Source organism: Delphinus delphis, chromosome 21, assembly GCF_949987515.2.
Source record: "Delphinus delphis chromosome 21, mDelDel1.2, whole genome shotgun sequence".
Taxonomy (NCBI): Eukaryota; Metazoa; Chordata; class Mammalia; order Artiodactyla; family Delphinidae; genus Delphinus; species Delphinus delphis.
Window position 1 is genome coordinate 4,121,175 of NC_082703.1, and position 24,074 is coordinate 4,145,248.

At 41.3% G+C, this 24,074-nt stretch overlaps 1 protein-coding gene across 1 annotated transcript in view; it reads left to right on the forward strand.

Annotated features, from left to right (window-relative positions):
• Positions 1–24,074, forward strand: part of ZMAT4 (zinc finger matrin-type 4) — a 342,313-nt gene that overhangs the window by 112,019 nt on the left and 206,220 nt on the right. Inside the window, exon 3 of the mRNA XM_060001109.1 lies at positions 20,466–20,555. Coding sequence (XP_059857092.1) covers positions 20,466–20,555 — 90 coding nt within the window. The remainder of the gene's footprint in view (positions 1–20,465; positions 20,556–24,074) is intronic.

The following is a 24,074-nucleotide window of genomic DNA, read 5'->3' on the forward strand; positions in this document are numbered from 1 at the left end:
GTGTTTCCTTTGTGGAAGGTTTTAAACTACAAGTTCAATTGCTTTAATAGATATGCTATTTGGGTTATAGTTTCTTGAGTGAGCTTCAGTAGTTTGTATTTTTCAAGGAATCTTTCCTTTCATCTAAGTTGTAGAATTAATTGGCCTAAAGTTGTTCATAATATTCTCATTAATATTTTAATATCTGTAGTACCTGTACTGATGTTAGCTCCCTCATCTTTGATGTTGGTGATTTGCGTCTTTTATGGGTTTTTTTTTTTTTTTTTTGGCTGATCAGTCTGACTAGAGGCTTATCAATTTTACTGATCTCAAAGAACCAGCTTCTGCTTTCATTGACTTTTCTCTATTTTTTTGTTTTCTTTCTTGATTTCCACTTTGATGTTTATTTTTTCTCATTTTTACTTTCATTAGGATTAATTTACTTTTTTTTCTGATTTTTTTTAAGGTAGAAACTGAAGTCATTGATTTGAGACCTTCCTCCTGTTCTAACATAAGCATTTACTGCTCTAAATTTGCAATGGCATTTTCAATGTGTGTATATCATGAATCAGAGTGTTACCATTGATTGGGACATTAAAAATTGTCACGTTCTACCTTTGCATTTTATAGTTAAGAGACCATAAATTAGTCAGCATCTTAAAGTTAATGTATGTTCCTTCACTGGCCTTTAAACAACTTCTCTCATGAACCCAATTTTGGAAGGTTAATCTATCTTTATAATCACAGTCTAGCTTTCTATTCTGTTTTAATCTTTGTAACAGATTTCAAAATGACATTCTACCTGTTCATCCTCTTTGAACCAAGGATAGCCTTTGGCAAAATGCAACTCCAATTTTCTTCTGTTAGCACAACCTGTGTTTGTATACATCTATTCTAGGACCCAGACTCTTGAGGAAGGGGAGTGCTATTAGACATACCAAGTCAAAAGAAGATCAAGAAGTGTCAGGCTGCCGAAGGATAGCTGAGTGAATTCCAGCCAGTAAGTTGGGAGGCACAAGGACTGAGTAGATGTTCGTGGAAGGTGATGCTGAGATTTCACAAGAGAATAACTAGGTAGCGTATGCTGGATCATCTTCCTTTCGGTAGCATCTCTTTTTATAGCAATATCTCAACCCAGAATAATCCACATGCCAAATGACTTGTGGAGGTGGTTTTTGACCCTTGTCTGTACATATTACACATCAAGAGTTTGGAGAATAAATGAGTGAATGAATAATTGTTGTGTAATTGTTTGTACTGTTTACCTGCCACAGTCCATATAACTCTTCTCATAGCTGAACTATCATGGGAATTTTTTTGTACAGTTGGTTTAATCCAGTAAAAGGAAACTAGAAAATTAATGGGGCATGAACATTAGTTAATTTCCTCCCTCATCTTGGCCCAGTTTCTTAACTTCACTCTCAGCTGAGATGAATAAGATTTGAAACACCAGGAACTGGATTTAAATGTGTCTTAGCATCAACATATCACCCCTTGTTGAAGAAGAGAAGAAGAAAAGAGTGCATGGAGAGCAGATGGTTGTGTTGAAGGCACTAATTTCTGCTCTATTCCTAATTCAGCAAAGAAGAAAGGAACCCGCAGCCGCAGCACCCCGTCCCCCTGCCTTGGCTGCTGTGTTTTGTCATGTAAGCCAGACACCACTGCAGTGGGCTGTGGGGGAGCTGAAGACAGCTAAACCCTGTATCTTTTAAAAAAATAATAGTCATAATTTTTCCACCCTTATTCATCAGTTTTCAAAATTTCAGTCCATTTATATGAAACAGCCAATCACTCAGCAGGTGAAAAGAAGTGGGGCAGGCTTACTTGAAATTTAGTTAAGAGCAGGTGGCAGAGGGAAGGGGCTACGCGTGGTGCTGCATAATCATGGGATGCCCGATAATGTTAGGATGAAGATGTCATTCTTTTCATTGGATGAGAAAGTGTCCAGCCTGAATGCATGATTACACTGGTTAAATACTTCTCAGTAGTCTTGCGCTATCTTTATATGTGCATGCTTATCTGTGGGCTGACTTTCGGGAAGAGATTCTGAATCAAAATTAGATTGTCAAGAATGTTGAGGGTAAGGAAGAAATTATAGAATACTGACCATGTGTTTGAGAAAGACAAGCAGAACTGAATTTGACAGTCAGTTCTGTTTCCTTTGCTTTAACTTGTCTCGAGACAGAGAGGCTAATATACTATCTGTAATCTATTCAAATCGAGGGGTGCTTTTTGGACACCGACCGGACACCCTGCCTTGTGGTAATATAGAAGATTCATACATTGCCCTTTGCCAAAGTAGTTGTGGTTTGGGGCTACATGAGTTATGCTGGGAGGATAACTACATATGCATTTGATATTGCTGGGGAGTATTTTATGCATTGCTTAACTGAAAATAATAAAGAGGCTAAAATATATGGTAAAGACAATGATTGCTGTGAGAGTTTCGAGTAGGATGAAATTAGTTTCTGGGGCAACTGGGGAAGAGTCCTTAGAGGGGTCAGTCTTGGAATAGACATAGAAGGGTTATTATATGCGGTTATGTGATGAGAGGCATACGTGTATATCAGGAATTGGGAAGAGAATCCACAAATATCCAGAGACAGGAATATGCATTTTGTGATCTTAGGATGGTAAGGGGAAAGTATCCTGTGGTACAGCATTGCAGTTAAGACTTTATTTAACCCCTGGAATGAGAAAGCCTGGGTTCAAATACTGGCTCTATACAACCTGGCTCTATACAATACTGGCTCTATACAACCTGGTAGTTGTGGAACCTTGTACACAACCTACTAAGTGTGTAACCGGGATTAGTTAATCGCATTCAGAATTCATAAAGCCTTCTCAAAGCCGGGCTATGTAAGGTCCCTCTCCTGGTCTTTATTTATGTTCTTTTCTCCACTCACCCTGGGAAGGACCTGGCCTTGGGGATCCCTGAAAGAGCTGGCAGCTGAGGACTGGCTGCTGACAATACTCCCAGAGCAGAGGCCACACGTTCTCCATGGAAGGGGATCTGGGCAGTGCCTCTCCACATCCATCAAACCGACTAAACTCTCCTACGAGTTCTAACGGTCTGTCTGTTGACTCAGTCAATTTTTTTCTAGATACATTTTTTATTATTCGCAAACAGTGAGTTTCAGCTCTCCCCTTCCTTTGCCCAGATCTCTTTTTCTTTTACTTTCTTTATGGAGTTGATGAGGCGCTCCAGTGCTGTGTGCAACAGCAAGAGTGACAGCGGTCATAGTCTTTAAAGAAATACAATAAAAGTTTCTCCAGTAAGCCTACCGGTCGCTATAGATTTTTCATACAACCAGTGTGGAGGCAAGAATTCTCCTGTCTTTCCCTAGTTTACTAAGTCTTTAAAAGAATATAAATAGGTGCTGGATTTTATCATATGATTTTTTTGTGTTGGTTGAGATAATGATTTTTCTCTTCCTTTAGTCTATTGATGTGGTAAATAACATTGAGCTTTTTGATGCTGCGCCATGCTTGCCCTTCTCAGATAATCCAGTATCGATCGTGATACATTACTTTTAAAAAATACCCACAATGTTGTATTCAGTGTGTTCATTTTACTTAAGGGTTTGGGCATCTACATTAATTTTTTAAATTTAATAGACTTAATTTTTTAGAGCAGTTTTCAGGGTCACAGCAAACTGAGAGGGAGGTACAGAGAGTTCCTATAGACCCCCTACCCCGCAACAGGCACAGCCTCTGCCATGTCAACATCCCTCAACAGATGGTACTTTTGTTACAACTGATAAACCTATGCTGACATCATCATCATCATCTAAAGTCCATAGCTTACCTTAGGGTTCATTCACTCTTGCTGTTGTACCTTCGGTGAGTTTGGACAAATGCATAATGGCAACCATCCACCCATCTTTATAATATCATATTGAGTAGTGTCCCTGTCCTAAAAATCCTCCGTGCTCTGCCTGTTTATCCTTCCCCCTCTGTAACCCCTGGCAACTGCTGATCTTTTTACGGTCTCCATGGTTTTACCTTTTCCAGAATGTCATATAGTTGGAATCATATGGTGTGTAGCCTTTTCCCATTGACTTCTTTCACTTAGTAATATGCACTTAAGTTTCCTCTAAATTTGTCACGGCTGGACAGCTCATTTATTTTTAGTGCTGAGTAATATTCCATTGTCTGTATGCACCACAGTTTATTTTATCCATTCACCTAACTAAATGACTTCTTGGTTGCTTCCAAGTTTTGAAAATTATGGATAAGCCTTCTAGAAACATCTGTGTGCAGGTTTTGTGCGAACATACTTTTCCATTTTGTAAAAAAGATGTAGTTTTTGTCTGATTATCAAAGAAAACTGAAGTTGAACCATATGAAATTTCCAATATTTGATTGTTTTTCATTTAGAGAAATAACAGGTTCACATAGTTCAACAGTCATGGTTGCGGTGTATTACACTGATGGATTTTCATCTGTTAAAGCAATAAAGCGCATACAGTCATGCTGTGTAATCCTGTTACCTAGTGTTTCTGCTTTTTTATGATTTCATGTTTTTGTTTCATATTGGTAATATCTTCTCAACTCCTTAAATATATTTAGCATCCTTATTTAACAATTTTGGTTGGTATTTTCCAATATTTTTGCTTTGCTTGGTTTTGTGCCTGGTTGCCTGCAAGAACGCTGGTATTCCAGACAAAGACAGAGACATTGAAAAGGGGACTAGACAAGGAAGAAAGATAATGACTTCTCTTTGGAAGTACTGGGTTTGAGCAAGAGAGTGGCAGGACCTACAGGGGATGCTCTGAAGGCCCTTAGGAAGAGGCAAATGGAGGCCGGGAGGAGACGGTGAGAAGTGGAGTCTCAGAGTTTGAGAGCTGAGAGATGTCAGAGCAGCATCTCTGTGCCACGCAGCCTCTTTCGAGCTCTGCACTTCTCAGCCTGCTCTTTGCAGGTCCCTGGGAGGTTGGCCGAGACCGGCTCTTCCAGATTTTGCTTCACACTGAAGTGCAGTCTAGCTGAAGCTGGAGATAGCTCTCCCAGTCTGTTTTCTTTCTCTTTCAATCTGGGCTTGGCAGCCACAGAAGGGAAGGGGAGAGGAGCTGATTAGAAAGGAGGGAAAATAGAACCGGGTTTTCAAAAATCCACTTGCCTTCTAAGCACTTGGGGAGCTGCAAAAAACCTAATTCCCGGTCCCTTGGCCCCTAGCAATTCTTGTGATGAGGTCTGAAACCTTCCTTTTAAAAAAAACCCCTATGATTCTGAAACAGGTGGTCCAGGGACCAAACTTTGGGAAGGATTGGAAGGAAAAGAACTACTCCAGGTCTGGTCTGTATGCAGAGGGGCGGGCGGTTGGGTGGAAACTAGGGATTCCTGCGCCCCTCCCTGCTGTCCCCGAGAGGCGGCACGCTGCACTCTGTGGCAGATGGATGTGCAAACCTCTGCTTGCTTTAGGTTGTGTCTCCCTCTGGTTCCTCCAGCTGAGGGAAAGGAGTGACATAGGGACTCCGGAGCATCTGGGGAGTATTTATGGAATACAACCATCTTCCACTGAACAAGTCTATCTCTCTGAACCACCTGGCTAGAGAGAATGGATTATTTCAGAATTCCCTATTTTTCTTTAATCATGCTGTCAGTTCAAAGCAACCTGCAAACAGATTAAAATCTGGGACTTTGAATAGGCAAATAGATAAGCTGAAATGCAGGTGGTGGTGAGCTGGCAGCCATGTGCATGTGTGCCCTGAAGGTCTGGAGAGCAGTATTAAGCAAAACAGCTATTTCTGGAAAAATAAAATATGCTTCCAGATACTTGACTCTAGGGATTCAAGAGAAAAAAATTTCTGTCTCCCTGTCATTAAGTGAAACAAAGTTATTAACCTATTTTTCGACTAGTGGCACGGCTGGGCCCTCAGGATTTCAGCAGTGCTGAGGCTTCCCAGCCCTGCCCCACTTCAGCCAGCTACCTTGGTGTGCAAAAATCTAGCTAAACAAGGAGGGGGCACTAGGATGGGAAGAAGCAGACAGTCCATTCTTTGCACATTATTTTACAGTGAAAAATGTTCCTAATAAATTTGTTGATTACTTTTCTCGGATTATAAAAGTTATATGTACCTACAGGTATTCTTGAAAATAGGATGAATGCACAATCTGTGAAAATAAAATCACATTTCAAGTGTGCCAGAGGAAACTGGCTTTAAAAAGTTAAATTTTCTTGTACGTGGAAGAATCTCTTTGTTAGGCAGCTATTCTGTTTTGTTTGTTAGTCCAATTAAAAATTGTTATTATTTACTCTCGCTGCATTCAAAGCGAGGTCTATTGGAGTTATGTTCTGCAGTAAAATCATCTGGTCATTTATTTATTTATCTCAGCTTTATTAAGGTATAACTCACAGATACATTTGTAATATATTTAAAGTGTACATCATGGTGATCTGACATATGTACACATTTATGTTCACATTGTGAAAGGAGTCTCTCCATGGAGTTAATTAACACATCGATCATGTCACATATTTATCATATTTACCTATTGTTTATGAGATCGATTAAGTTCTGCTCTCCTAGCAATTTTTAATTATACAGTACAGTGTTATCAACTATAGTCACCATGTTTTACATTAGATCCGCAGACCTTATTCATCTAACAGTTGAAAGTTTGTACCCTTTTACCAACCTCTCCTTATTTCCTTCACCCTGCAGCCCCTGACAACTACTTCTCTACTGGTTCTGTGAGTTCAGCTTTTAACTGATTGATTGATTCCACATATAAGTGATTTCACGCGGTATTTCTCTTTCTGCGTCTGGTTCATCTCACTTAGTGTAATGTCCTCAAGGGCCATGATTGCGTCTCAAATTGTAGGATTTCCTTCATTCTCATGACTGAATAATATTCCTTTGTATTTCCTTCATTCATTGATGGGCATTTAGGTTGTTCCATATCTTATGATTTATGAATATTGTGAATAATTGTGAATAATGCTACAATGAACATGAGAGTGCAGGTACCTTTTTGATATCCTGTTTTCATTTCTGTGGGATATATGCCCAGAAGTGGAATTGCTGGATCATATGGTAGATCTATCTTTAATTTTTTTGAGGAATCTCCTTTCTGTTTTCCAAAGGGCTGTGCCAGTTTACCTTCCCACCAACAGTGCACAAGGGTTCCCTTTTTCCAAATCTTTGCCAACACTTGTTGTTTCTTGTCTTTTTGATGACGGCCATTCCAAATGGTGTGAAGTGGTACTTCAGTGTGGTTTTCATTTGCATTTTCCTGATGGTTAGTGATGTTGAGCACCTTTTCAGATGCCCACTGGCCACTTGTATATCTTCTCTGGAGAAATGTCTATGTAGTTCCTCTCCCCATTTTTAATCAAATTGTTCTTTTTTTTGTTATTGAGTTACATGAGTTCTTTACATATCGTGGCTGTTAAGCTTTATCAGCAATATGATTTGCAAATATTTTCTCCCGTTCCATAGGTTACCTTTTCATTTTGTTGATGGTTTTGTTTTGTTTTTGCTGTGCAGAAGCTTTTAGTAGAAGGAAAGAAATATCAAAGATCAGAGTGGAAATACATGAAATAGAGACTAAACAGACAATAAAAAAAGATTGATGAAACTCAAAGCTGGTATTTTGAAAGAGTAAACAAAATAGACAGATTTTTAGCCAGACTTACCAAGAAAAAAAGAGAGAGCACTCAAAACCAAAATTATAAATGAAAGAGGAGACATTACAACTGATACCACAGAAATACAAAGGATCATAGAGACTACTGTAAACAAACAATGCCAGAAAACTGGCCAGTCTAGAAGAAATGGATGAATTTCTAGAAGAGTACAACCTACAAAGGCTGAACCATGAACAAATAGAAAATCTGAGCAGACTACAGAAATTGAGTCAGTAATCAAAAACCTCCCAGCATAGAAAAGTTCAGGACTAGATGGCTTCACTGGTGAATTCCACCAAATATTTAAAGAAGAATTAATACTAATCCTTTGGAAACTCTTTCAAAAATTAGAAGAGGAGGGAACACTTCCAAACTTACTTTACGAGGCCAGCATTACCCTAATACCAAAACCAGACAAGGACACTACAAGAAAAGAAAATTCACAGCCTAATATTCCTCGTGAACATAGATGCAAAAATCCTCAACAAATATTAGCAAACCAAATTCAATAATACATTAAAGGGATGATATACCATGATCAAGTGGGATTTATTCCAGGGATGTAAGGAAGGTTGAAAATCTGCAAATCAATCAGTGTGGTACATCACATGAACAAAATGAATGTTAAAGTCATTTGATCATCTCAGTAGATGCAGAAAAAGCATTTGACGAAATTAAACATCTATTCATAATAAAACTTTCAACAAACTGGTTGTGGAGGGAATGTACCTCAACGTGAGAAAGACCATATATGCTAAGCCCACATCTTAACATTATACTCAATGGTGAAACACTGAAAGCTTTTTCTATAAGATCAGGAATATGATAAAGATGCCCACTCCCACCACTTTTATTCAACATAGTATTGGAAGTCCTAGCCAGAGCAATTAGGCAAAACAAAGAAATAAAATGTATCAGATCACAGAGGAAGAAGTAACACTGTCTCTATTTGCAGATGGTCTGATATTATATGTAGAGAACCCTAAAGACTCCGCCAAAAATACTGTTAGAACTGATATACAAATTCATTAAAGTTGCAGGATACAGATCAATGTACAAAATCCAGTTGGTTTCTATACACTAACAATGAACTATCAGAAAGAGAAATTAAGAAGGTAATCCCAGTTACAATTGCATCAAAGAGAGTAAAATACTTAGGAATAAATTTAAACAAGGAGGTAAAAGATCTGGACACTGAAAGTGACAAAACACTGATGAAAAAATTGAAGAAAACACACAAAAATGGAAAGATATTCCATGTTTATGGATTGGGAACATTAATATTGTTAAAATGTCCATTTTACCCAAAGCAATCTACAGGTTCAGTTCAATCCCTATCAAAATTCCTATGCATTTTTCACTGAAATAGAACAATTTCAAAATTTGTATGGAAGCACAAAAGACCCCAGGTAACTGAAGTGATCTTGTGAAAGAAGAATAAAGCTAGAGGCATCACACTTCCTGATTTCAAAGTATATTTCAAATCTTTGGTAATATGTTTACATATAGCTGATTCACTTTGTTATAAAGCAGAAACTAACACACCATTGTAAAGCAATAATACTCCAATAAAGATGTCAACCCCCCCCCAAAAAAAACCAGTATGATATAGGCATAAAAACAAACATATAGATCAATGGAATACATAGATCATAAATAAACCTTTATATGCATATGTGATCAAGTAATTTACGACAAAAGAACCAAGAATAAAGGAAAGGATAGCCTCTTCAATTAATGGTGTTCAGAAAACTGGACAGTCACATGCAAAAGAATGCAACTGGACCACTATCTTATTCCCCACACAAAAATTAACTCAAAATGGGTTAAAGACTTAAACATAAAATCTGAAACCATAAAATTCCCAGAAGAAAGTATAGGGAGTAAACTCCTTGAGACTGGTTTTGGCAATGATTTTTTGGGGGGTTTGACACCAAAAGCAAAGCCAACCTAAGCAAAAATAATCAAGTGGGACTATAAAAACAAAAGCAGACTACAGAACAAAAAAGCTTCTGCTCACCTTCAATAGTTAATTACTATTGAAGTAATTAACATGCTTTTATAGAGGAACCGCTCTGTGCAGAACTTTTTTTTTTTTTAAACAAGTTTTTTTAATGCAAATAAAGTTTCTTTCTTTTTTTTTTTTTTTTTTCTTTTGCGGTATGCGGGCCTCTCACTTTTGTGGCCTCTCCTGTTGCGGAGCGCAGGCTCAGTGGCCAATTGCTCACGGGCCCAGCCGCTCCGCGGCATGTGGGATCCTCCCGGACCGGGGCACGAACCCGTGTCCCCTGCATCAGCAGGCGGACTCTCAACCACTGCGCCACCAGGGAAGCCCTGTGCAGAACTTTTAAAGGTACATAGTGGGAATGGATCAGGACTATAAAAATAACGAAAATTGAGGATTCAGTCATAACAACAGAGTTCAGTTTGAGAATAATTGTATGGTACATGCCAAGGAGTATAAAATAATAGGGTAAAAAGAAAATCAAATGTAAAAATGTTACACAGAGTAATGAGGCCGCATTAAACCTGCTCCTGCTGCCCTGCCTGTTGGGTTTTCTGGGTGACTGTCATCTATTTCAGAAGACCAGGGACTCGGTTTTTGTCTTGGTTTCTCCACCACCTAAACCTCACTCCAAACAGAGAGAAGGAGACAAGAGTTTGCCCTTGGCAGTGGTTGGGTTAATTTTGGAAAACCTCCTAAAGCCACGTTTTTATAAAGTGCTAACCTTTTTCTTATTCCAGGCATGAATTTTATAGGAGAAACCAAGAGGCCTTGGGAAATGACCATGCAGCATTGGCTTGTGTTTAAGCTTTCCCACTGCAGAAGGCTTTGGTAGCTTTGTTGCTTCAAATCACCCATTCTTCTCTGACTTTAATCACTTATCTCACTGGCTTTATTTTTTCTCTCATCTCTAACTTCAACTTCTTTACAGGAGCTTCTGGAGGAAAAAGAAATTATTTTTGTTTTATTTGCCCAAACAGCAAAAGTGAGGCCTAGGTGAGGTATACCGCATTATATATCCTCCAGTGTTCTCTTATTTCTCCTGTGATTCTGCTTAAAATGTGCAGACATCTTAGAGAAATATTTAGCTCTGCCCTCACACAACAGAAAAATTGTTCCTCTGTACTTTGGTGGTAATGTAATTTTTTGAGTTGCAAGACTTTGATTTAAAATTGTAATGCACCGATGTAGGCACTTGTGTAGGCAGCGGAAGTAACGGATTTAGTACGAACATGTTTACACAATCGTGAATGCTGCCCAGCCGACCCTATATGGTTTTCTCCACCAAAAATTCATTTTTCTCAAAACTTGTTTAAGATAAGCATTTCTCATTTCAAATGCTCTTTTAAAAATATTTCAGAAAAATAATAAAATGACCTAATTCTAGAAACTTTAAGGCTATCCTGTTTGCTTTTGGGAAAGGGACTGATTCCTGTATACAAGAAGAAAGACCCCCAAAGAGCACCTGGTGTGGATAGATGGCACATGTCTTAGTCAGCTCGGGCTGTGAGACAAAATAGCATCGCGTGGGGGCTTACACAATAGGCATTTACTTTCTCACGGTTCTGGAGCTGGAAGGCTAAGATCAAGGTGCTGGCATGGTTTCTGGTGAAGTTTCTCTTCCTGGCTTGCAGAACTGCCAGCTCCTTGCTGTGTCCTCACATGGCCTTTCCTCTGTGCACATGTCCTCATCTTAGAAGGACGCCAGTTCTACTGGATTAGGGCCCCACCCTTCTGACCCCTTTCAACGTTAATTACCTATCTCAAAATACAATAATGCTGGGGCGTGGGAGAGGGTGGTTGGTGAGGGCTTCCACATATGAATTTGGGGGGTGGGTAATACAATTCAGTCCATAGCAGCACAAATGCCCGGGATCCTATGATTAAAAGCTAAGTGACCTATCGCCCTAGGCCACAGCCTGTGTCTGACCACAGGTTAAATGAGATTTACTAAACCAGTGTCTGGTGGATTGGGATTCTTGGAAACAGTGGAGGAGTTGGCTCTGCCAGTCCCGAACCTCCTCTTGCTCAACCACCTGGATCTGCATGTGTCATGATGGCTGCAGCAAGAGGGCTCGCTCTGGATCTGGACTTCTGTACCAGCTGCAGCAATCCCTCGGTTTCCTGGGAGTTTTTCTTCAAGCTCAGCTGTCCTCAGGTCCCCTTGGGAGTTTTCCTCTGATGTGTACAGTCTGCAAAATGCCTGCAGGAGCTGTTGCCAGAACTCTCTCCAGTCTTCACGCTCCCTCCACCTCTTGGACCTGCCCTGCCCGTGGGGTTCAGGGATGGTAAAAACTGGGAGGTGGGTTTGATTTCATTTTCAGAGTGGAAGAGAATCTATAGCCATGATATACACACACTTCCACACAATCAGGAGTCTTGGGCTCTGGTTCTGGATCACTTCTTTCTTTCATGCATGTGATCAGTCCCTCAATCAACAAACCTTTCTTGAACACTGACTGTGTGTCAGGCATGATGCTAAATGATGGGGATGCAAGTGAACAAAATAGGTGTAAAATCTGTGTTCTCTGAGGAGTTAGAAGTTGTGATGTCACTGTCCTCATCTTAAGGTAAAACAGAATATGGTGAATCATCAAAACTGGAATGAACCTTTAAAATTGTGATTTTTTTTAACATCTTTATTGGGGTATAATTGCTTTAAAAATTGTGATTTTTTTTTCCCCACTAATTACTGAAATGACTAGGTCCTTAAGGAATTTGGAAAATTCAAAAATAAGCATACATTGAAGTCACCTGTGATCCATGGTAAAGAATATTAATCTTTTGGTGTGTTGCTTCCTAGACTTTGGCCATGTCTATGCACACAAACGTGTATAGTACACATAGATATTTCTGTTTAAAAATTTTGGCATCTTTTATTTTCTGGTTTGAAACAGACTTCTTTTCTTAGTGTTATTGCATAGATATTTTTCATGTCATTAAATATTATTAATATGCTTGTCAGTGGCAGTTTTGGTGATCTATCATATATATGTCATAACATTTATCCCTCTCATTCAGGAGATTTAAATTATTTTCTCATTTTCACTGTTATAAATAAATGACAGTACACGTCTCCGATTGCTTCCTTAAAATGAACTTGTAGGAGTCGCATTTTGGATCAAACAAGTTTTTGCTTTTTGAATACATATTGCAAAATTTTCCTCCAGGAACATGGTATCAGTTCACATGCCCATTAGCTGTGTACAAGAGTCTTAGTTTCCCTGTATCTTCACTGATATGGATATGTATATTTTATAAACCTTTGCCAATTTAATGGGTGAAAATACATATGTATTTTGAAGTAAGAAATATGAGGTAGAATTTGGATGAACTTCTCTTTATGTATCTTTTAGCTATTTTCATTTCTACAATTCCTATCTTTTGCTTATTTTAATATTATTGTTTCTCATAAATCTGTTAGAACACTCTTTATCTTAAAGGTATTAGACCACTTTCTTTTACATATTGCAGGTATTTTCCTACTGTGTGGTTTGCCTCTTACATTTATGTATTTCAGATTACAAACATACATATATATATATATATGTATATGTATATATTTAGCTATATCTATCAGTACTGCTTCTTTTGCTTTGTTGTTTAGAAGACTTTCCAATCACAAAGTTGGATATATTTTCCTAGTTTTCTTTTTGGTCCCAAACTATTGGGTCTATTTTGGGAGTCTTTTCCTATTCCAATTGTTTTGTCTATTTTTTCTACAGCTAAAGCTGCACTATATTTGTCCTGGTCTTTCATATGTCAGCTCTCCAATATCATTTTTTTCCTACTTCTTTATCCTAATTCTTCTGCAGTCTAGGAAGTGACTCTATCTGGACTTCACACTGACCTGCAGTATTGATTCTGCTCTTGCCCTGCTGTGAAAGGTCTTCCACATTAAGCTGTGATATTTTTAATAGCTTTATTAACTCAGATCTTAATCAGTTGTCTTATCTCATCTTTGAGCTTTAATCCTCAGTCCATATTTTCTGAAATTAAATGGCCCAATACAACATGCCACTTAAAACTTACTTCTATTTATTGTTGGTAAATATTTTGCAAAGATAAAATTCCTTGATGTCTCTTCCTTGAGAATTTTTTCAATGTCTTCTTTTGTGTCATGGAATTTTTTTCTGTGCACCACTCATCAGTTTAAGGCCTGCCGCACGTCCCCAGTGTGTGTGGACCAGCCTTGGATCCTTTCAGAGTCCACCCCAAACTTCTTAGGATCTTCTGATCCAATTTCAGCTGTAGGACTGGATGACAGACCATTTCAGTAGCCCAGCAGCCTGAGTAGGCCATCTTGCCTTGGGGCCTTGGGCAGAGGAGTTTTATTTCTTCCTTCTCTGTGTCGGTAAAGCCTTTCTTTAGGGGGTCAGTCTTCTCTTCCTAGATTTCCAGTTGGTCCATCTTCCACTATAGGTTTCTGTATCCAACCAATCCGGGTGCACCAATCTGGGAAAGATCCCTAATCATCAGAGGGAATCTCCGAGACTCATGGTTTCTCTTGGTTCATCTGCATTTAACCTTGACTTTCTAGTGAAGTTGCCCCCCAGTTTTTCTGGGGCTCAGCCCTGGGACCTCAGCTTCAGAATGTTAAGTGGGGATCTGCCAGGGCAACCTCTCCTCCTTCCTGAGAGATGGAACCCCCATCTCACATCGCGCAGACATTCTTGGGCAGCTGGGGAGTTAAACCTTTGGTATGTTTTGTCTCTGCTCTAATCAGCTGCTCTTTACCCTAGAACGAGTGTAAATACCTCAACAATTGGTGGCATGTGAGAATCACTCTTCTGTAATGATCAGTCTGTTCCAGGTTTTCTTTTTTCTTGTAGTTCTTGGCTTATGTTCGCTGGTTTCTGGAAGAGGTATAATTAGATACCTATGATGAAATAAGATGGTGAAGATTTAACTAGGAAATCAGCAATGGATCTTAACGCTTATTTGAAATAACGCATCTCCTGCCAGCCTCATAGCTGTGATTGGAGGATAAAATGAGAGGATAAATGTGAAAGGACTTTGAAGGCTGCTAGGAACATTATGCAAATACAAAGTTGCTTTGTTACCGCCACATTTTATGAGACCAGAAATCAGTAGCCTTGTTGGAAGCAAATGTGAGTTGCGAGTTTTTTAAGGAATGTGTGATAATGGAAGATGGTTATTTAGGTGAAGCAGAGAGCCGTTCTATTTCTATGTGTTTCGCCCTCTCCTTTCACAGCAATAGATCTGAAATAGAGGTTGGTCTCGTTCTTTATCCCTGCAAAGAGAAGGCTGGCCTGAATTTCCACTTTAGACTGTTTCTTACAGTGCCAAGAGATTGTTTCAGCCAAGGAAACTAATCTGCAGATAGGTCTGCCCACGCACAATGCCCAGCAATGGGGGCAAAGGCTTTAATTAAAATGGAAGAGTTGGTCATTTCTGGCCTATCTGGGAAACTTAAAGTTGATGTGGTTTGAATGAAAGTAATGACTTTTGCTTAGAATGCGAATATTAATGCAAGAAAGAACCTGGGTTTGATGCTGAGTGCAACTGAAAGAGATTGTAATTCCTTTTTCATGTTTTTTTCCCCTGAAAGGAATGGTCCTTTTCCCTCTTGGAACTCTGTAAGGTATACATTTAACATATAAGGTATATATATTTTTCTTTTAAGCTCCTTTCAGTTGGCTTTTTAAGCTCTTAAAAGCAGTGTAAATTTTAGATCTTAATGCATCTTTGAAAAAGTCCTAAGGGCTTGCTATTGTTCGTGTTTATTTGGATGACATAAGTCAGTTTCAGAAGTAGCTTTCTTCCAGGGCTTCTCAGTTTGGTTGTCTGGACAGCACTTACCATCCCATAATCCAGCGGTCCACAGCCCGCTAGGGACAGGGCCGCACAGCAGGAGGTGAGTGGTGGGCAAGCCAGCGAAGCTACTTCTGCCGCTCCCCATGGCTCGCATTACCGCCGGAACAGTCCCATTTTCCCCACCCCCTCCCCGACCCCAGTCCGTGGAAAAATTGTCTTCCACGAAACCGGTCACTGGTGCCAAAAAGGCTGGGGACCGCTGCTGTAATCTCCATTCACACACACAGAAAGCTAAAGTGACCACACTGTGAAAAGTACACATATTTACCATTGAATTTGTACGTACCAAAATCAAGTTTTCAGTTTTGAAGTAGCACGTGCTACCCTTGGGTTAAGTAGGCTCCTCTAAATAACAATTATGGCAATGAAAAAAATATGCATTTTGAATGTTGATAAGGGTAGATGGAAATGTGGTCAGTTATATCAGTATATGTTAAACGCATTCCAGATCAGTGATGCTTTTTACTAATTACAATTTTGCATATAAAGTAGACTTAATGAGGAATTACAAAGGCTTGAGCATTGTGAAGTTATTATTATTTTTATGTTAAAGATGAATCTGTTATAAAAATTAAGAAGGAAAACCATCCCGCCTCCTTCTACCCTAATAAATCATGCTTTTTTCCTTTTCCCTTGCCACTTCTTCTTGGTATACTTATGAATTTTTATTTAATTGTCATCGGGGGAAGGGTAAGCTGTGACAAAGCGAGAGAGAGGCATGGACATATACACAAGCCATTCTGAGTTTAGCATTTTCCATCCAACATTCATTACGTAGAAAGCATTTTTTCCATTTCCAATTGAACATAAGGGCATCGACGGCGGCTTGAACCCATCCCCTGTTGTCAAAAATGTAGCTGTCTCCCAATTTATTTATTTATTTTTTGTTCCTATTTCGATAATGCCGCAATGAACATCTTTGCTCAAATTTAACTGTAACTTTTTATGGGGAAGGTTTTGTTTTTAGAATAAATGGAATGGAGTTTCGGTGCCAAATTCCAAGCAATTTCAGATGGTTAAGGGAAGCTGAGAGGAGGGTAGTTAAGAGAAGTCATTTGGAGGAAGATGCAGTAGGTGACTCAGTGTCCTGTCAGGACAAAGGGGTGAGTGTACCAGGAAGAAAGGGGAGGGCTGCTGGAGAGCTCCAGGGCTGAGGCAGGGCGAGCTGAGAGCACCTGGAACATTCTGCTGGGAACCTCTTTCCCTTTGTCAACCAACATGATTTGTGGCTTTGGGTTTGAATCAGACTCACTGGGACTCCGTGCTCCTCTCACTGGGGAGTGGACTGTCATTGGGGTTGTTACTTCCTGCCTGAAGTCAGGGTGGGGAGGCCGTGTCTCCAGCCTGGAAAAAGCAGCAGGGGGAAAAGAGAACCAGGCAGAACGGATGCGGCTAAATGGTGAGCCAGCACGCCTCCCCCATCAATCTACAATCAGGTTGTGTTTGCCAAGACTCTGTTTCTTTTCACCCAGACACTGGGGCAAGGCAGTCCTTCCATCAAACCTGGAGGCTGGGAAGCTGAAGGAGAGAAACTAGGCTTCAATGAACAAAATCACGAAGAAGGCTCGTCGAACCCAGCATCGCTTATCACTAACGGCTTCATACCCGAGCTGCCCTTTTACTCCCTTTTTTTTTTTCTTCCAGCTAATGGGTTTTTACTAGTTTTGTCAAACTGCAAGTAAATAGCCTAGTGAACTCTGTCTTTGCTGGAAATAGTCTTTTTGAAAGAAATGGTTTATTTTAGGAAAGAGGAAAAAAAAGCCCAAGCACAAAACAGGATGCATTATGAGATTTCCAATTTTGCCATGATTTTGTTCCCTGGGTAGATCGATGCTGCAAGGACTGTGATAAGAAGTTCTTCTATGGTAACAAATGCAAAATTGAAAACCTACTTCAGCCCCATTTGAGCTCACGCTGTTATCACTTTGTCTTTTCACCAACTACCTTCTGTGTGTGCTCTTCACCAGCCAGGCTCTGTGGCCACGTTCACCGTCCTGGAGATTTTGACATCTTCTTTTTTTTTGTTTGTTTTGTTTTGTTTTTTGGTTTTTTTTTTTTTGCCGTATGCAGGCCTCTCACTGTTGTGGCCTCTCCCGTTGCGGAGCACAGGCTCCGGACGCGCAGGCTTAGCGGCCATGGCTCACGGGCCCAGCCGGTCTGCGGCATGTGGGATCTTCCCGGACCAGGGCATGAACTCGTGTCCCCTGCATCAGCAGGCAGACTCTCAACCACTGCGCCACCAGGGAAGCCCGACATCTTCTTTTCATTTTATTATTTTTTAGACTATAGCAGTATTCCTAATATTCCCACTACCCCTTACCTCCAAAAACCCCACAATCCTGTAGGAAAGGTGTACACATTTTAGGAATCAACATATTTATCTGCAAAAGGAGAAGTGCTAGTTTGCATGGCATCATTCTCAAAAATATGCAGAAACTAAACAATGATGTTTAAATCACCTGACACGGGTTCATATAGGGTTCCATTTCTCTGTCCTACCAATCTTCCAGGCAAACAAGACTCCAGATAACCTTGATTAAAACTTAAGGTAGTGCTTCCCTGGTGGCGCAGTGGTTGAGAGTCCGCCTGCGGATGCAGGGGACACGGGTTCGTGCCCCGGTCCGGGAAGATCCCACATGCCACGGAGCGGCTGGGCCCGTGGGCCATGGCCGCTGAGCCTGCGCGTCCGGAGCCTGTGCTCCGCGACGGGAGAGGCCACAACAGTGAGAGGCCTGCGTACAGCAAAACAAACAAACAAAACTTAAGATACAACCTAGAAAGGACTATAAATATATTTTAAAATCACACTTCAGGACTTTTTTACGTCTCTAGTATTTTTCATGTTCCGATAGCACTTTAAAACCCAGTTAAAGACCTTAGAAGGGTCCAGGAACTGTTTGGAAGCACAGTCTTCGGGCGCCAGGAAAAATGAAGCAATTAAAAAAGTGATAAATGAGGAGAACCAGACAGAAAGGATTTACACTACGTCCTGTAAACAAGATGCAATTTGCTGTGTGTTCTCTGAAAATCACTTTGCCTTTGCGGCTAATCCATGAAGGCAAACCATTATTCAGGAGATTGGCTAGAACCCAATTGTAAAGAATGACAAGTGGAACCAAGGACTGGAAAAGAAGGAAAAAAATCTCTGAGTAAAGGAAGGGGATGGGGGACTTGGAATCCGGTAGCAAAGGATTCAAGGAGAATTCATATTATGGAGATCACATAGAACTCGAAGTTAGGACTGATGCAGTCTGCAGTGAGCGATGTTTAGCGTTATGTGGCTTACAGTGTTTCCTATACAATGTCCCATTTGATTCTCATGGAAACCCTAATAAATATCATTGTGTTCATTTTGTACATGGAGAAAGTGACACTCGTTTTGGCTACGAATTAGAGTAAGTGACTTGTTCGATATCACGACTTGTTCGATATCACGACTTGTTCGATATCACGACTTGTTCAATATCATGCAGCTAGAAAGTGGTAGGGCTGGAACTGGGGTTCTGAACTTCTGACTCTTTTATTGGTGTTTTCAGCCCATCATCCTGCCTCAGGTAGCAACTTAGAAGTTAGAACTGCAGTGTTGTTTAGAGATGAGGGGAGTTTGGATGGGCTCTCACTTCAGCAAGGGAGGAAAGATGGAAATAAGAAGGGCAGGAATAGAGACGCAGACGTACAGAACGGACGTGTGGACATGGGGGTGATGTGGACATGGGGGTGGGATGAACTGGGAGATTGGGATTGACATATATATACTACCATGTGTAAAACAGCTAGTAGGAACCTGCTGTATAGCACAGGGAGCTCAGCTCGGTGCTCTGTGGTGACCTAGATGGGTGGGATGGGGGATGGGAAGGAGGTCCAAGAGGGAGGGGATATAGGGATACATATAGCTGAGTTGCTTCACTGTACAGCAGAAACTAACACAACATTGTAAAGCAACTATACCCCAATAAAAATAAATAAATAAGAAAAAAAAATAACCCAGAAAAGGCAAAAAATAAATAAGTAAATAAGGAAGGGGTCGGTTTCTCCACACTGGACACAGAGCAGTCAGGACAGATGGAATTCATAGTCCTGCTAGCCTGCAGGAGGTGGGGCTTGATTCGTTCAGTTGCATCTGCCTGCTTGCGGGGAGCTTGGCTCTGATCAGGCTTTGGTTGGAGGTGCCGTGTGCGTGTCGCCATCCCAGGGCGGCGTTGTCCCTGGCTCCTTAGGGCAGGGCAGCTGCAGTGAGAGAGGGGCTGGGGACCTAGCTCTTCAACACAGTTGATCCTTGTATTATTCCCTCTGCTGACCTGGTCTTACCTTTGAAGACAATTAAACATTCACTCCAGGCTAAAAGATCCCAATGGTGGGCTTCCCTGGTGGCGCAGTGGTTGAGAGTCCGCCTAACGATGCAGGGGACGCGGGTTCGTGTCCCGGTCCGGGAGGATCCCACGTGCCGCGGAGCGGCTGGGCCCGTGAGCCATGGCCGCTGAGCCTGCGCGTCTGGAGCCTGTGCTCCGCAACGGGAGAGGCCGCAACAGTGAGAGGCCCGCGTACCGCAAAAAAGGAAAAAAAAAAAAAAGATCCCGATGGTTTCACCTTTCTTCATTAACTCTGTTTTCTAATCCTGAAATTTTATTGGCTTGATGACCTTGGGCAAGTCACTTAACCTATCTGAAACTTCACCCCATGGGACCCATAGGAACCTGCTCAAGTGTTTTCTTTTTTTTCAGTTTTAATATTTTTTAATTGAAGTGTAGTTGATTTATAAAGTGTTAATTTCTGCTGTGTAGATAAGTGATTCAGTTACACACATATATACCTTCTTTTTAAAATATTCTTTTCCATTATGGTTTACCATAGGATATTGAATGTAGTTCTCTGTGCTCTGCAGTGAGAATCTTGTTGTTTCAAGTGTTTTCTAAGCAAAGTCCTTTTGGGCATTTGCAGTCACTGGCTATGTGTCCAAGGATTCAGAATGCCTTCTCTTTCACAGTATCTGCTTCTGCTTTTTCTTCCCAGAGTCGAAAACATGCCAGTAAAGTCCGACTATACTACATGCTTCACCCCAGGGACGGTGGGTGTCCCGCAAAGAGGCTCCGATCAGAGAATGTGAGTATCTGATGCCACATGTTATCCTTGGATAATTTGTTCTGTTTGCTAAAAACTTTGCAGGTCTGGGAATTGCAGTTATGTCCAGCTTAGTGGGAAAGCTAAGTGAGTTGAAATCGTTCACATTAAATATTACAGAAAATATGACATGTAAGCAAGTCTTTTCCTTTTTTCCTGCCAGAACTTGCCAGTATGGGGTTGGGAGATTTTTGATGGTACTGTGCTGGGACCTCACATAGAAAAGAACAGACAGAGGGGCTGAGACAGACAGAGGCTGGCTGAGGGGAGGCGGGCACCTTCAGAAGACATGACCTAAGGGCAAACCTGTCAGAAAGATCAGATGCTTTGCTTTCTACATAATGTATGTTTCCTTTGGTGTGTAAAGCAGAATGCCATTTGTTCATTTATAATGAAAGTTGTGCACATCTTGCAAACAAAAATATTCAGGGCTTTGATCAGCGTCACTTTTCCCTGAGGGAATGTTTACTTAGGGAGACAAATGACAATTAGAAAGTTGCTCTGAGGGTTTAATGTCAGAGCAAAGGGGTTCCCTTAGCCAGGCCAAGGCCAAGACTGATGAGAGAAATATTGCTTCCTCCCACCAGGGGACCCTTTTCCTAATGAGTGGAATATGCTTATCCACCCATGGCAGAGACCCTCCGTGATAAAAACTGCCGATGAAACACAGAAACTCCTCACCCTTTGAGGGCTGAGAGGCTGAGGATGTAGCGTTCACACCCCACACTCTCGCTGGGCTTGTGATCCTGTTTCCCTTCTGCTGCCATATGATGCCAGTCTTATTAAAAATTAATACATGATCATCAAAGAGACTGGACAAAAACTGTACTTGTGTGTTGTCACAGAAGAAACAGAGAGAGAAAGGTAACTGCATGTGACCAAAGGGAGCAAGCAGCAGAGCTGGCAGGGTCCACAGATTCTGAGCCTGTGTCTAGCATCACAGAATGAGGTGCTTGCATATAGACTCATCTGGGTGCGGTGGATTTTTCTTTACTGCCCACTGAGGAAACAGAGACACGTAAGCCACAGACCTGTGGCTTTAAAGAGACTTAAATATAATGAGAGAGGTTAACATTGTATAAAAAATAGCTCTGATGCCACAGTGTAGGTGTTTGTTAACATTTGTACAAAGCCCCATGGAGACAAATGGCGGGTGAGTCATGCCAGGGCCATCCGACCAGGGAAGGTGTTACTGCAGGTTTGGCATGTGAGCTGGGGTCTTTGGGCTTGGATGGGTGGTACCAGATGGAGACATGAGAATGGGGGAGGGCAGGTGTTTTCTTGGGTGCATCCCTGGCCAAAGAACCTATTAAGACACAGGACAGTTGGCCTAAGTCAGCTTTTATGTGATCTCAGAATCCTGTAACCACGTTGGAGTCCCGCCCTCCATCAGCTGTCTATTAACAGAGAGAACAGAATGAGGTTTTTTATTTCCTCTGAAATTATTCAGTGATGTATGCCTTTATTCAATAGCCATTTAGCGTCTAATCCTGAGAGTCAGAAACGATAGGATTCACGGACATTTGACAGTTAGCTCTTTGAACACAGATTATTTTCTATCCACTCAAATTCTAATCATGAATGTTGCACTGATATCTGAGCTCCTAGTGAGTAATCCATCAGGTGTAGGGGAGGAAAACCTTTCCTTTCTAGGTTCCTTGGCTGGTCGAATAATTAAAATGACATAAAACACATGAACAGAAGAACAAATTTCCTTTCATACACGTGGGAGCCCCAAAGATAGGAGACTCAAGGAGGTGACCAAAACAGGCAACTTTTATGCTTTTTAGACAAAGAAGCAAAGCAATCAATTTGTGAGTAATTGACACGACAAAGGCTTTTGGGCTTGGGGTAGCAAATTAGTGAAGGAATAACAAGGTTGGTTTATACAGGCTTCTCCCCCCCTGAATTCCGTATCTTTGGTGATACGGATGTCTGTCTACCTCCTGGTACAGGGAAGGTGCCTTTTACATGGGAGATTTATTTCCTGCTTTCAGGGGGACAAAGGATGGTCAGAGTATCCTTCTTGGACCTTGCTGTTTCTTAAGTAGCTTCATTAAAAAAAATCAATATGCCAAAGTGGCTTATTTTGGGGAGGGGGTATTTCTGCTCCCCTTCACAAGCAAACAGAAAGGGGCGCTGTGACTCCAGCTGTGGCCTTGAGGACACGATCTTTGCTGCTCTGGTCGGATGCATGTTTCACCCCACTCAGGCTCCGGTTCTGCCAGACTCCTTGGGGTCAGTTGATAGAGGGGAAGAAGTTCAGATTTTACAGAAAGAAGTGTTTGCAAAGGTACTTTACCAAAGGCCCCTTTGAGAACCTTTTCCTGGATTTTGAAGACTTAGCTCTGCCAGTGATTTGTTGATTGAATCATTTTCTATGACTTGTTACTCATTGTCTGGAAGCAAATAAGTAAGTAGGAAAAGCAACATAATGATCTCACTTTTTGAAAGAGATGGTTGATGCCGTAATAGGCTGTATGGACTTTTCACAGGAGGAAGAGATCATTTCCATTAGGCGTCTTGATGCGTTGGATGCTGTGCGGAAGGTACCCCCAGCCCCTCTCCAGGGCCCTGAGAGTTGATGTTGGTAACTATTTGGGCCAATGTTCTCTGGTACAGACTCACACCTAAGGGTTGAAAGACTAAATACACAAATCGACAATGGCCAGAACATATCTAAAAGTAGAACTTTGACCCACAACCTGCAGCAACCAGTCCAGAAAACCAACCCATTGATATCCAGTAACTGGCCCAGAAGCCTGCCTGCTGTGAGTCAGACTTGTAGGAAGTCAGACCACCTCTCTAGTGACAACCCAGGAAGTCAAAAAATAGCCCTGTAACAATAGGCCTCGAATGGCCAGGCCTGATGAATAGCTGGCAGCTTCCCTAATTTCTGTCCCTGTTTCCAACTTAGGACCAACCAGAAAAAGCCAAATATGTACCCCTAACCAATCACATAGGTTGTCCCATTCTAGATGGCCCACCTGCAGTTTCCCCAGGCCAACAGCCTCCAATCAGGGCACGGGTGAAACCTACCCCTTTTCCATTACGAAGCTCCTCTCCACTTCTCTGCTTGCCTTTGAGTCTCCTCCAAATGCAGGTGATGTTGGCTGGCTGTCTTGCTATAGCCTTTCTTGTTCCCATTTGGTGGTTGTTTATTTCCACAGGGTGGTAAAATGGGGATGAGGGTAAGAATCTCTAAAGTACAGGTTCATCCTAAGACTCAACTGAACTAACCCGTTTATATAGCACTTTGTTTGCAAAGTGCTTTCTGAAGGCATTATTATTATTTTTTATTTGGCTGTTTCGGGTCTTAGTTGAGCTTGCAGTGCACGGGCTTCTCTCTAGTTGCGGCACGTGAGCTCTCTAGTTGCAGCGCGTGGGCTTAGTTGCCCTGCAGCATGAGGGATCCTAGTTACCCGACCAGGGGTCGAACCCACGTCCCCTGCATTGGAAGGCGGACTCTTAACCACTGGACCACCAGGGAAGTCCCTCTGC